Raw genomic sequence first — 12,731 nt, forward strand, 5'->3', positions numbered from 1 at the left:
TTCTGCCTCCTTAAGGCTTAGTCCTGACTCCCGACTCCTGAGTCATGACTCATTTTGTATCTACTTAATTATTAACATGACTCAAAAGCTTACCATTTTAGTGTAAATTTGTGCTCATTTTGATGTACTTCCAAAGTAGAATAAGTGTAGAGTAGAAAAAAAAATTTTAAAAAAGTATTTTTTGAGTGCCGTTCCCTCCCCCGCCCCGTTCCCTACTTATGGCCATCCCTCGTCCTGTCCCCGTCCCCCGTCCCTTGTGACTATGCTCTTAGGCCTGTTACACACAGAGAGGTGTTGTCACGTGCATCCCCCACTTGGATGCCACGTAGACATATCTATCATAGTCACATGGAACGCGAAATGGGGACGGGAAACGGGGACAGAAAAGATTGAGAATGGCCATTCCCTGTGACTATAGAGTGACATGGGACAGGAATGGGAACAGAAAGATGCTGCCATCCCTAACATTTCCGAGTCTAAAAATGCCCATTCCCTGTGACTATGATATTTGGTGCAGAACCTAGGGTGGAAAACTGGTCCCATGTGAGCCCAGTTTGGGACGAGTCAGCTAGGGTTCCATTCCATTCGTCCAAGGTCAAGTGTGCATTGTCCTGCACATGCATCCAAGGTCAGGTGTGCATTGTCCTGCACATGAAACAGTGCCAGTCCGCGCTATGAGTCTCGCTCTGGAATGATGTCAGATGCTCTGTGTGTTTGGTCTGTGGCCAGATGCCAGACAGCTATGTAGGTTGCATGTAGAAGGGGGTATCCCTTAGGACTACCCCAGAAGGGGATTATACCCCATGTTTGGGCAGGGGGTAGGCCTTAGGCCATCCCAAGGGGCCCATGGCCCTTGCCCACCAGCCCAAGGACGGGCTGGGCAGGCTGTCGGCCAGCGCAAGAGAGCTTGGCCAGGCAGCCCACTTGCCTTGGACCAGCCCAGCCAGTTGGCTAGCCCATAGAGCAGCCTGGACTGCAGGCGGCCGGAGCCCAGAAGGCTGTCCAGCAGCCTGCGCAAGTGTCCAGCAGCATAGGTGTGAAAACACGCATGTTTATTAGCATTAAATGCTATCGTGAGGTTTTTTCAGTCAGCCGACCTGGATAAAACCAGCCAACCAGCATTAGAGAGGGGTATATAAACCCAAAGCATAAATCAGTCCCATCTATCTCATCACAAGGTGCTGAAGCTAACTCAAGGGCCAAGACAGCCAAGGAGAAGCTAACGCAAAGGGGTGAAGGATTGAAGGTCAATGGTAGAGGATTCTCCTCAGCGAGGAAGGTTCAGGTTCAGTCTTTTATTTCAGTTTTGCATCATTCTAATAAAAGCAAATACACCATCCGTGGTGGGGGCCCTATAGAGGGTATTCAAGACCCAATATTGTGTCCTCTTCTCCCTCTCTCTCTCTATTTTCTGCACATCTATATTCAGTTTTGTGCGTTATTTTCGTTCTCGCTCGTGTGGTTGGTTTTCAGACTCTCGTGGACCACCCCTTTCGGAGTGACTCATGTCCCTCGAAGGACAGCTGGTTTTCAACCTCCAGAAGTTTCCCACACACATAGTGGATGGTTAGATTGCGCTCCAGAAAGAAGGTGCTTATTCCTACTATGGCGAGCTACAATGACGAGAGAGACCAAGAAGCTTGGGACCAAAGTGCACCAGGCAACCCAGCTAGGGCATCAAGCATGAGTGTAAAAGAGGTGTTCCAACAGATGATGCAAGCAATCACAGACCAGAGTACCAAGTTGGAAGAGCAAAAGGCGCAGATACTAGCTCTGGAAGAGCGCACCCATTCTGCAGCTCCGCATTTTCCGTCTCCTCCTCCCTCTCCTTCTGTTTCCCAGATTTCAGATCCTCTACACAGGGACCCTCTCGAAGAGTCACGACCGCAACCGAGTTCGATGCTTGAGTTGCAGATGCGTGCATTGGAGATCCAACAACGAGAAGACGACGCGTGGAACATGAGCGATACCTTGCGGCTTTGGATGCAAGACTGACACTAGCGGCTTCCTTAAATTATTTTCCCGAAAAAATGAATTTCAATAAGTATAATGGTAAACTCGACCCCACAACTCTTTATTCATGGTTGCATCAATTTGAAGCTTACTTTGCCGCAATTAGAAAAATGATACTGACAGGGTGATCTTAGCCAGTTGATACTTGGAAGGTGAGGCCATTCCTTGGTGGACCCAGTGGGCTCATGCCCACACCAGATCAGGTATGGCAGCTTATGTTTGGGACGAGTTTGTCCACGACCTTAAGCAACGGTTTCTACCGCCCCATTACTTGAGCGACTCAAAGACGAGTTTAGTGGAGCACGTTAGAATGCGCAACCAGTCCTTCAGTTTGCCAACAAAATTTCGAACTTATGTTTGCAATTAGGCTTATCTAATACGGACAAGAAAGGGTAATTCATGTATGGCCTTGACACGCAAATCCAATGGGAGGTGCGTATGTTTAGGCTAGCCACCTTCGAAGACGCACTCTCGCTTGCGCAGAGTGCTTAATGAAGCACAATGGTGGAAAGCCCAAGACTTCCCTGCCAGCTACTCCCAAGGCTACCACCTCGGGGGGGGGGAAAGGCCAAAACTAGATGGGGTCTTCCCCAGGACAGGGCACGAGAGCCTCTGGCTCCAAGAACTTGACCAATGCGCCCAAGCTTACTCCAGATTAGAAAGCATAGGCAAGCAAGACCACTGGCAAGTTAAGTGCTGAGGAGATTGCTCAGTACAAGGAGGAGGGTAGGTGTTTCTTTTGTCATACAAAAGGACACACTTCTCAGGAATGTCCTAAGAAGACTACCACTCCAAAGACCACCGCTTCAACCTCCATGGCTTCAGTGGTGAGCCCAGCTCCCAAACATACTCCAATGGCTGTCCCTAGTTCTTCGAATCCCAATGCTTCGGTTGAAGCAATCATTAGCCAAAAGCTTGAAGATAAGCAGAAGGGCGCCCATGACCAGGAGTACGAGCGCAACGAATTGCTCAAGACCTTTGGCTACATAGGTGGCCAGAGAGTCGTCGTCTTGTTTGACAATGGCAACTCGGAGGACGTGGTCATGGAACAGGTCGTTGGGCGTGCCCGTTTCGTCCGAACTTCAGTGGACAAGCAAGTTGAGGGTTTTAGCATAAACATGACGACGATCCCGAACTTTCCGCTCATAAGCCACTTGCAGACTAAACGTGCAATCAGGAAAGGCGCACATTGTGCGATGATTTACATCCAAACTACCCAAACGGTGGCCAGTGCTTCCAGAAGTATGTGGCTCTCCATAAAAAGTTCCAGAAGATTTTTCTTCGGGACAATCTCCCTCCCCAGCTCCCCTCGTCCAGACCGGAGGACCACAAGATCGATCTCCTCCCAGGCTCAAAACCCCCAAGCAAGTTTCCATATTGCCTTTCAAAGGCAATGGAATCAGAGTTGGACCGCCAACTCCAAGAATTGTTGCAATTTGGCTTCATCCGCCCCAACGTGTCGCCATTTGCAGCACCGATCCTGTTTGTCAAGAAGAAAGATGGGTCTTCCCGTTTGTGTGTCAATTATCGTGCACTCAATAAGCTGACTATCAAGAGCAGATTCTCAATGCCTTGAATAGATTATATTCTCGAGAGGTTGAATGGGACTAAGGTGTTCTCGAAACTCGATTTGAAGAGTGGGTACCACCAGGTGAGGATTTTTTAGGGGGACATCCCCAAGACAGCCTTCCGTACGGAATGAACCCACTATGAATTTGTGGTCATGCCTTTTGGCTTGACGAACGCCCTAGCCACATTCAACCGCATGATGATGCGGGTGTTCTAGGAATTGATTGGAAAGTGTGTGTTCGTATTTCTAGACGATATACTGGTATTTTCAGCTACGGTTGAGCAGCATGACATTGATGTGGAGAAAGTCTTGAAGTTGCTTGAAAACAACGAGCTGTACGTCAATGAGAAGAAGTTGGAATTTTATTTGTTCGAGGTTCATTACCTTGGATATATAATTAGTGCAGAAGGCATTCGACTTGATCTGCCCAAGGTGGCCGAGATTGTCAATTGGAAAGTACCACAGACCGGTTATGACATCAGATCCTTTGTGGGTATATGCCAGGCATACTCCACCCACATAGACAAGTTTTCTGACCTCTCGACGAATCTCACCGATCTGCTAAAGGGTGTCAAGACAAAAGGCAACGGATTCGAATGACTCCACGAGCGTTGGAGGCATTCAAGAACCTCAAGGTGGCTTTATCATAAGTGCCTTGTTTAGCACTTGCCTCATGGAACGAGCCGTTCCAGGTGACCACCGATACAAGTAATATCGCAATTGGAGGTGTATTACAACAGAATGGTCATCCAGTAGCTTACATGTCTTGTTAGTTACTTCTCGCAGAAAAGAATTACTCAATCTACGATCGGAAACTCCTCGCAGTTATACAGGCCTTGAAACATTGGAAACATTTTCTTTATGGCCGTAGGTTCGAACGCATTGACCACATCAGTCATTACGCTGGATTCAGATAATGCCAAGTGCATAGTGGAGTCCCAAAGACATGTGCTTTCTTTACTGCTGAGATGGTAAGGAAAGCTATTGACAGGATGAGGACTGGGAGAGCATATGATCATGATGGTTTGGTAGCAGAGCACTTGACTGACAACACCGCTGGAGCCAGATATTCCAGCAATTTGGTGGTATGATTGAGTACCTTCCAGGAAAGGCCAATCCAGTGGCCGATGCTTTGAGCCAAAAGGGACAGGTAACTTTGATTCAGACCACTAGACTCGACCTTGTTGGTATGGGACTCGACGACATGAAGCACACGTTCGCGGATTCCGAGGAATTCGGTACACAGTGGGAGTGGGAGCAGGCATTGGATTCCATAGGACCATGCCACTTTTTGATACGCAATGGTTGGCTTTTCTACAAAGGCCGACTATGTGTCATGAAGTCGTTCAGAGCAGCTCTTCTCCATGACGCCCATGACGCCATTATTGGTCATCATAGGGACATGAATTCGACTTTGGAGAAGTTGAAACGGCAATATTGTTAGACAAAGATGAGGCGAGATGTGTTTTCATATATACAACACTCTGATATTTGTCAAAAGGTGAAAGCGTCTCGTGGGAAGAAGATAGGGTTGTTATAGCCCTTGCCAATTCCTGAGAGATCTTTCCAAGATATTTCGATGGATTTTGTCACGAATCTGCCTCCCAGTCCGGGTAGGCGTAATACTCAGTGCTTGACTATAGTTGATAGATTTAGCAAATTTGTTATGCTTATTCCATGCAGGGCCAATGTGACCGCCAAAGATGTTGCCTATTTGTTCATTCGGCATTGGTACCCGATTGGCGAAATTCCTAGGACCATAGTCTCAAACCGAGATGCCAAGTTTACCGATCATTTTTTGAGGACATTGTTTGATAACTTTGGCACTAAATTGAATTTTTCCAGTGCATTTCACCCACAGACGGACGGCCAGACAGAAATCTACAACCAGTTGGCCTTTGATGTGCTGAAGTGTTATGTCCATGATCAGCAAGATAAGTGGGAATCTTATTTGCCTTTAGTTCAAGCTGTTTTGAATGATTCTTTTTCTTCAGCTATTGGCAAGACTCCATATGAGGCAACGTTTGGAAGACCATTCCAGTCGCTATTGACCAGAACCTCGTCTTCAATACCTGAAGCGAACAGATTGACGAAGTCTTACCAGGAGATTTTGGAGTCAATAAAAGATAGGTTGACTAAAGCGCAGGAGGCCTACACTCGACAGGCCAACAAAGATCGAAGGGATATTAAGTTTTCAGAAGGTAATTGGGTGTATCTTCAGATTATGAAGCAAAGGTTGAAACAGGTGGCAAGTGATACCCAAAGTTGTCCTTCGGGAGCTTAGGACCTTTTCCCATCCAAAGAAAGATTAACGAGGTTTCAATGAAGTTGAAGCTACCTCCAAGTTGGACTATGCACGATGTGTTCCATGTCAGTTGGTTAAAACCATATGCAGGTCTGATCCCTTCAAAAGTGAAAGACGAAGCGGAACCAGATATCATTGATGAAGCTGAAGTAATGGTTTCAGAACAGATCCTTTTGCACCGCTTCAAGCATGGGTCAAGCCGAAGGCAAAGACAGTTCCTCACAAAGTTTCAGGACCGAGGGACCCACGAAGTGGTATGGCCTGAACAAAGTTTTTTCAACGACTATCCGACGTTATTGACGGATTATTTGGAGGCTATGCAACTTCCATCAAGTTAAGCAAAAGGGGATGTCACATGCATCCCGCACTTGGATGCCACGTAGACATATCTTTACAAGAAGGTGCAAGACCTGGGGTGGAAAACTGGTCCCATGTGAGCCCAGTTTGGGACGAGTCAGCCAAGGTTCCACTCCATTCGTCCGAGGTCAGGTGTGCATTGTCCTGCACATGCATCCAAGGTCAGGTGTGCATTGTCCTGCACATTAAACAGTGCCAGTCCGCGCTGTGAGTCTCCCTCTGGAATGATGTAAGTTGCTCTGTGTGTTTGGTTTGTGGCCATATGGCAGACAACTCTGTAGGTTGCATGCAGCAAGGGGTATCCCTTAAGGCTACCCTAGAAAGGGGATTATACCCCATGTTTGGGCAGGGGGTAGGCCTTAGGTCACCCCAAGGGGCCCATGGCCCTTGCCCACCAGCCCAAGAAAGGGCTGGGCAGGCTGTTGGCCAGCCCAAGAGGGCTTGGCCAGGCAGCCGACTTCCCTTGGGCAAGCCCAGCCAGTTGGCTAGCCCATAGGGCAGCCTAGACTGCAGGCGGTCAGAGCCCATAAGGCTGTCCAGCAGCCTGTGCAAGTGTCCAGCAGCATAGGTGTGAAAACACGCATGTTTATTAGCATTAAATGCTATCGTGAGGCTTTTTCAGTCAGCCAACCTGGATAAAACCAGCCGACCAGCATTAGAGAGGGGTATATAAAGCCAAAGCATAAATCAGTCCCGTCTATCTCATAATTCACAAGGTGCTGAAGCTAACTCAAGGGCCAGGACAGCCAAGGAGAAGCTAACGCAAAGGATTGAAGGTCAAGGACAGAGGATTCTCCTTAGCCAAGAAGGTTCAGGTTCAGTCTTTTATTTCAGTTTTGCATCATTCTAATAAAAGCAAATACACCACCCGTGGTGGGGGCCCTACATAGGGTATTCGGGACCCAATACTGTGTCCTCTTCTCCCTCTCTCTCTCTCTCTATTTTCTGCACACCTATATTCAGTTTTGTGCGTTATTTTCGTCGCAAAAAGTGTGCTGATTTCTGAGCATTGAAGTTACCGATCTCCCCTAAAGCTTCCACATGTTACAGGTGTCCACCATGCTAAATGTCTAGCCACACCCTTTAGGCCCAGCCCAAAAAATGACTAGATTGCCTCATTTTAACCATAAACACAAAGCTCGTGGCCAAGCAAATGGGCCTGGACTTTGTTGCACAGGTCCGAAACATCCAATGGAATGTAGCTTCAACCGGCCATCGTCGGTCCCACCATCAAATCATGCAATAGCATCAAGAAGAACCATGTTACTTATCATGTTGTCTTTGTTTTTTTGTTGTTAATTAATACTCCACTTTAACCATACGATATTGGATTTGAAGAACATCTTATGTTTCTTGTATAAGTTGATTTTGCAAGGCTACATGACAATAGGTGTATGTCCATACGCAGGCTGAACCGGAGTGGACACAATCGGTATCTATTCATAGGCACCTTGAATTTTTGAAATGGAATCCTTTAAACAAACGAATCATGGAGATTATAATATGAGAATTGTGCCAAGGGTAGATTATTGAATATAATGTAAAAGAGTCTCTTTCAAAATTAAGTTGACTCTTTCAATCTATCCAATCAGTTTGAGGACATTAAATAGAATTGAACGTCAATATACATTGACTCTTTCAAATTGTATAATCAATCTAAGGATTATAAACAGTCCAAATATGCTTTGAATCTCAAGAGTCAATATGACATAAAAAAGAAAGTCTAGATATGTTTTGGATCTCAATATGACACAACCAATTTATGTAAGTCATAAATCCCAAAGATGGGCTCAATAAATAAAAACAAGCTTGAGCTGCCTTCTTGAATGTTCTCATTTTGAGTTTGTGGTTATGCCTTTCCGACTGAACAATGCGCTGGCAACCTTCAATTGATGATGAGGCCTATTTTCAAGCCTAGGGAAGTGTCTCTTCGTATTTTTTAATAACAAGCTAGTGTTCTCGGCTTCTAAGGAGCAGCACAAAAGTAGGTGATGCATGACAAGCAATGCAATGTACTCAGTGAGCAAAATGGCATCTTGATGATTGATGTTTGGGCCATGAGGAATGGAGAGACAACATTAAGGACTCTTGATTACCATCACATCTTTGCTTGTTTGTGAAGTTGAAGCTTGAGCTTTAGAGGAGGAACACTAATGGTTTCTATAAAATTTTGTATTTCATATTTGCCATGTTGCCTCCGCCCCCCTCCCCTGCCATGTCGGCATTCCATTTCCTATTTCAATATCCATAACTATGCTTTGCATATCACAAAGCAGCCCCTACAGCAGCTAACCACGCTTCCAGGGACAATATAAAATGTGTAGCAGATCATTAATTAAGCATGGATTATCGGAATCATAGGAATATTGTGTATATTACGATAAGTTTTTAATGAATGACGCACACATTTTATGGTCAATTAAGAAAAAAACTGAGAGCATTGGCTTATAGTTACCCACTTATGTAGAAATAAAAACAAATTGCCTTGATTACTCCTCAGGCAATATAACTTGAAATTTAAAGTACCTTCTAAATTCGATTTCAGGCCAGGAAGTGTGTTCAGTTGAAGACTGTCTTCGTTCTTCTGGCAGACTGTCCGCCTCCTGAGTGTTGGAGCTCCTCCGAAGAAGGCCAGCAACACCTCTTACAATGTTCATACTTGGAAAATGCACTCACTAATTTCACGCGAAGGCTCCAGAAAACGGCTTTTCCAGCTTCATGCCTGAGGGGGGTAGGGCAGGTGGGCAAGAAATGTGCATTGCCATCAAATGCCCCATCAGTTTAGAACGAGAGCCATTACTACTATTTTTAGGAGCAGTAAACCCTAAAGAGAAAAAAAACTACAAAAATCAAGAATTAAAAATAAATACTACTTTTGAAAGAAAAGCAGTTCAACAAATTCCAATTTTTCCTTCCTTAAAAAGATTTCCTTTCTTTTTTTACAGCAAAAGAAAAAAAAAATTGGCCATTGCAAGAGGTTGCATTAAAACGCAGAAAATAGCTTTTCTTACTTTTGAAAAAGAAAAAATTTTGAATGCAAAAAATGGCCATTGCGAGAACTAAGACAAATTTCAACTATTTCTCTTATTTTTTTCCAGAAATGCAGAAGAGAAATACCTGGAAATTCTGTGCGATCAGCTTCTCTTTGAGAAAATAAATACCAAGGTTTCTACAAGGGGGAAAAAAGCACGACCTGCCCGAAAAAACCAAAAAACAAAAGCACAGAGGCTTTGAGATCGAAAATGTCTTAAAATGGAATATACATATATATATATAAAACGGGATTGGTGATTATTTGCTGAAATTGGCACAGATTTCTGTTTTAAAAAAATCTTAAATACTGTCTCAAAAATGGATAAAAATCTGCAAAATCTTTGTTTCTTTTCGGATATGGTGAGCTTACAAGGGCGGATCGCAAGTTTGCGTGCTGCGAGAGATGGACAAATGAAAAAATATTTCTCAAGCCTTTTGATAAAGCTAGCTTAAGCAGAGAGAGAGAGAGAGAGAGAGAGAGAGAGAGAGAGAGAGGGAAAGAGAACAGTCAAGAAGGAGGAGAAGCGCTATGTTACCTACTTCAATACTTTACTTCCCAAAATAACCTTTCTTTTCAACCCTATCGCCTTTCCATTTCCCATGAAAAAAGGTTCCTTACACATTCATACATTCCAATGTCATGGGCATTAGAAACTACACAAATGGACTTGAAATGGTTTTTTTTTTGCGAGATTAGTTATTGACAGAGATTAGTTATTGACAGGAGATGTCTTTGGGTAGGCTTGCCCCCACTACCTCCCTTTGAGACACCGAGCCGTCTACTCCGGCACACGACTTATCGATAATGTGCAATGGACTTGCAATGTTGCGGACTGAATGTAGCAAATGGATGCACCCAACCCACACATCTGCCAAGCAAAACCGACCACAAAAAGCTTTACATAGTACATGATTGACCGTGGACAAAGTTTTCACACTACTCCTCAAGCTCACAAGGGTAACCTTAGCATATTGCCTGATAAGCAACATTTTAAAGCCATCCAATCCAAACCCACCTATCGTTGTGGCCAGCAAGGAGAGATTCTTGACCTCCCAATGATTGTCTTTAAGGTTTGTCCAATTAGAGCCTTCCCTTAAGCCCCCCAACCTTTGAAAGGGCTACCCATGCCTCCATACTAGTGGAAAATTCGTGTGGGACCCTTTACTTTAATGTGAAAGACAATGCATAGATTGTTCCATTGTCCATATATGACTCAAATTTAGAGTCTTGTGAAACTCATGATTTTCACTTGTTGCAAAGATTTCAGCTAAAAGATTACTTGCCACAACATCTTCTTCTTGTGTGTGATGCCAACAGCAGCTAGTTGATCTCCTCATTTATGAATAATTTTGTGAATTTTTTGGATTGCCTCCAATGGACTTGGCTTGCACTAAAAATACATGCACGTCATTCAATGGACTTTACTCGCCTCCATTAGACTTGGCTCGCACTAAGTATTGTTGATCAATAATTACATTTTCTTTGAGAAGTTGCTTCATATCTTCCAAGGCATGCAAATCATGATAAGCATCTACCTGGAGAGTTTCCTTTGCTTGTTCATCCATTTTTCTTATATTTACAGCAATTAAGGAGAATTGTTAAGGTGGTAAGCTTCGTGTGGAAGGTTAACCTTTGGCCATTGCTATCTTATTCTTATATTTACAACAGTTTAGGAGAATTGTTAAGGTGGTAGCTCCATGTGCAAGGTTAACCTTTGGTCATTGCTATCCCATTCTTCTTCGTTTACTTGCAAGAGTAGGTATAATAACCCTATAAATGCCATATACAAGATGGAATTGAAAATGTGGAAGTACCTCAAAAGGTAATCATTTTGATGAGAAAATCCTTCAATAGTGCCATGCGTAGGAGCCTTCTTTGAGTAGGATAAGATTTGTTATACTTTGCTCACGAGATGAATTGAAAATGTGAAGTACCTCAAGGTGGTCATTAGTGAACACATCCTTCAATATTGCCATACCGAGGAGCCTTCTTTGAGAGGATCTAATTTGTTGTGTATGCATCTATACTCCATGGTCCTTTGAAATCCCCAAAAATTTAAGTGCTTGTATCCGTTGAGCTTGCCATCCACGACCGCATGTAGTAAGACATTGACAAGAGAGTTAGGGCTAATAATGCTAATAATCTTCTCAAAAGTTTGTGTGCTTGCCAATGCATATCATTATCTCACTTTTGCCTCTATGCTTCTATTGTTTCACTTTTACGTCTATGCTTCTAGCTTGAAACTGTTGGGTATTAGACTTGTAAGACTAAGGGCGCACGAGAAGCCAAAAGTGATTAGAAGCACAAAAAAGAGAGAGTCACATGCTACTTCTAGGTTTTCCTTGTGTGCTTTTATGTTCCTTTGAGAGAGAGAAACTTGTTTTTTTTTAATGAGGGTGCTTTACTAATTACAAGTGTGGGGTGGTGATATGGGGACAAAGGCCTAAGAGAGTGAAGCGTGTTAAAGAGGTCATTCCAATATTTTTCATCTTTGGGTACATTTCTAAAATGTGGATGGATTTGGTGGTTTTGTCATGGGTTCTAGTGAGGTATATATATCCATTGAATACCATTGTTAAGTAAGTATGGAATGAAAACCTTGCTAGTTAAAACCTTAAATTAAAGGAAAATCATGTCCTCTAAATAAGACTATGGAATGAGAGGAAAATCTTGCTAGTCAAAACCTTAAAAGCCATAAATTAAAGGAAAAGCATGTCCTCTTAATAAAACTATAACATACAATCCTTCACACATTTTGTGTAGGCTCTCTTTCATTAATAGGTTCTCCATGCTTATATGCAACTAACAAAACAATAGCAACAACTATCATTAATGATGGGAGGAGATCCATAGACATATATAGACATTAATGCCACTCAAAATAAATTGTCACATGATTGATTATCTTAAAGGACACAAAGTTTTATCACTACATGTGCATCATGGTGACGTTATATTGATCAACCCCATAACCACCATTCCTTGTCCAAACTCTATCCTAAACTACTTGTACATCAAACAATTAATCATCTACCAAAAGATATGATAGCTCCGTAAAATCAAGATGTCTCACATTATTACATTGTCAAATTTTTGGCTTTATATTGAGATCCATAACCATTCCTTGTCCAAACTTTATCCTAAACTACTTGTACACCAAATAATTAATCATGTGCTAAAAGATATGACAACTTTGTAAAATACAAATATCTCACATTATTACATTGTCAAATTTTCACTAAAGACGACCTATCAAGAATAGAAGTACTTGAACAAGGGGGCCACTTGTTTTATGTACACGACACCAAGTGTGCTTAGCTGCTTTAAAGAATTTTCAATAATATATAGCACTTAAAGCCCTCTCTCTCTCTCTCTCTCTCTCTCTCTCTCTTTTACACACACACACACACACACACTTGACTACAAAGAAAAATTTGTTAGTCAAGACCTAC

The 12,731-nt window shown here is 43.2% G+C and overlaps 1 protein-coding gene across 7 annotated transcripts in view; it reads right to left on the reverse strand.

The window, feature by feature from the left end:
• LOC147615368 (binding protein) overlaps nucleotides 1–9,801 on the reverse strand; it is a 188,326-nt gene extending 178,525 nt beyond the window's left edge. For all 7 annotated transcript variants that reach the window (XR_015262839.1, XR_015262837.1, XR_015262836.1 and 4 more), the window contains exons 1-3: nucleotides 9,649–9,801; nucleotides 9,363–9,438; nucleotides 8,772–8,967 (exon numbers count right to left, since the gene is read on the reverse strand). Coding sequence is in view for 1 of the 7 variants with exons in the window: in XM_086779460.1 (XP_086635586.1) it covers nucleotides 8,772–8,902 (131 nt within the window). In the remaining 6 variants the exon portion in view is untranslated. The remainder of the gene's footprint in view (nucleotides 1–8,771; nucleotides 8,968–9,362; nucleotides 9,439–9,648) is intronic.
• Between the last annotated feature and the right edge of the window lie 2,930 nt (nucleotides 9,802–12,731).

Source organism: Cibotium barometz, chromosome 40 (genome assembly GCF_041138505.1).
Source record: "Cibotium barometz isolate CiBa-2024 chromosome 40, ASM4113850v1, whole genome shotgun sequence".
Classification (NCBI taxonomy): Eukaryota; Viridiplantae; Streptophyta; class Polypodiopsida; order Cyatheales; family Cibotiaceae; genus Cibotium; species Cibotium barometz.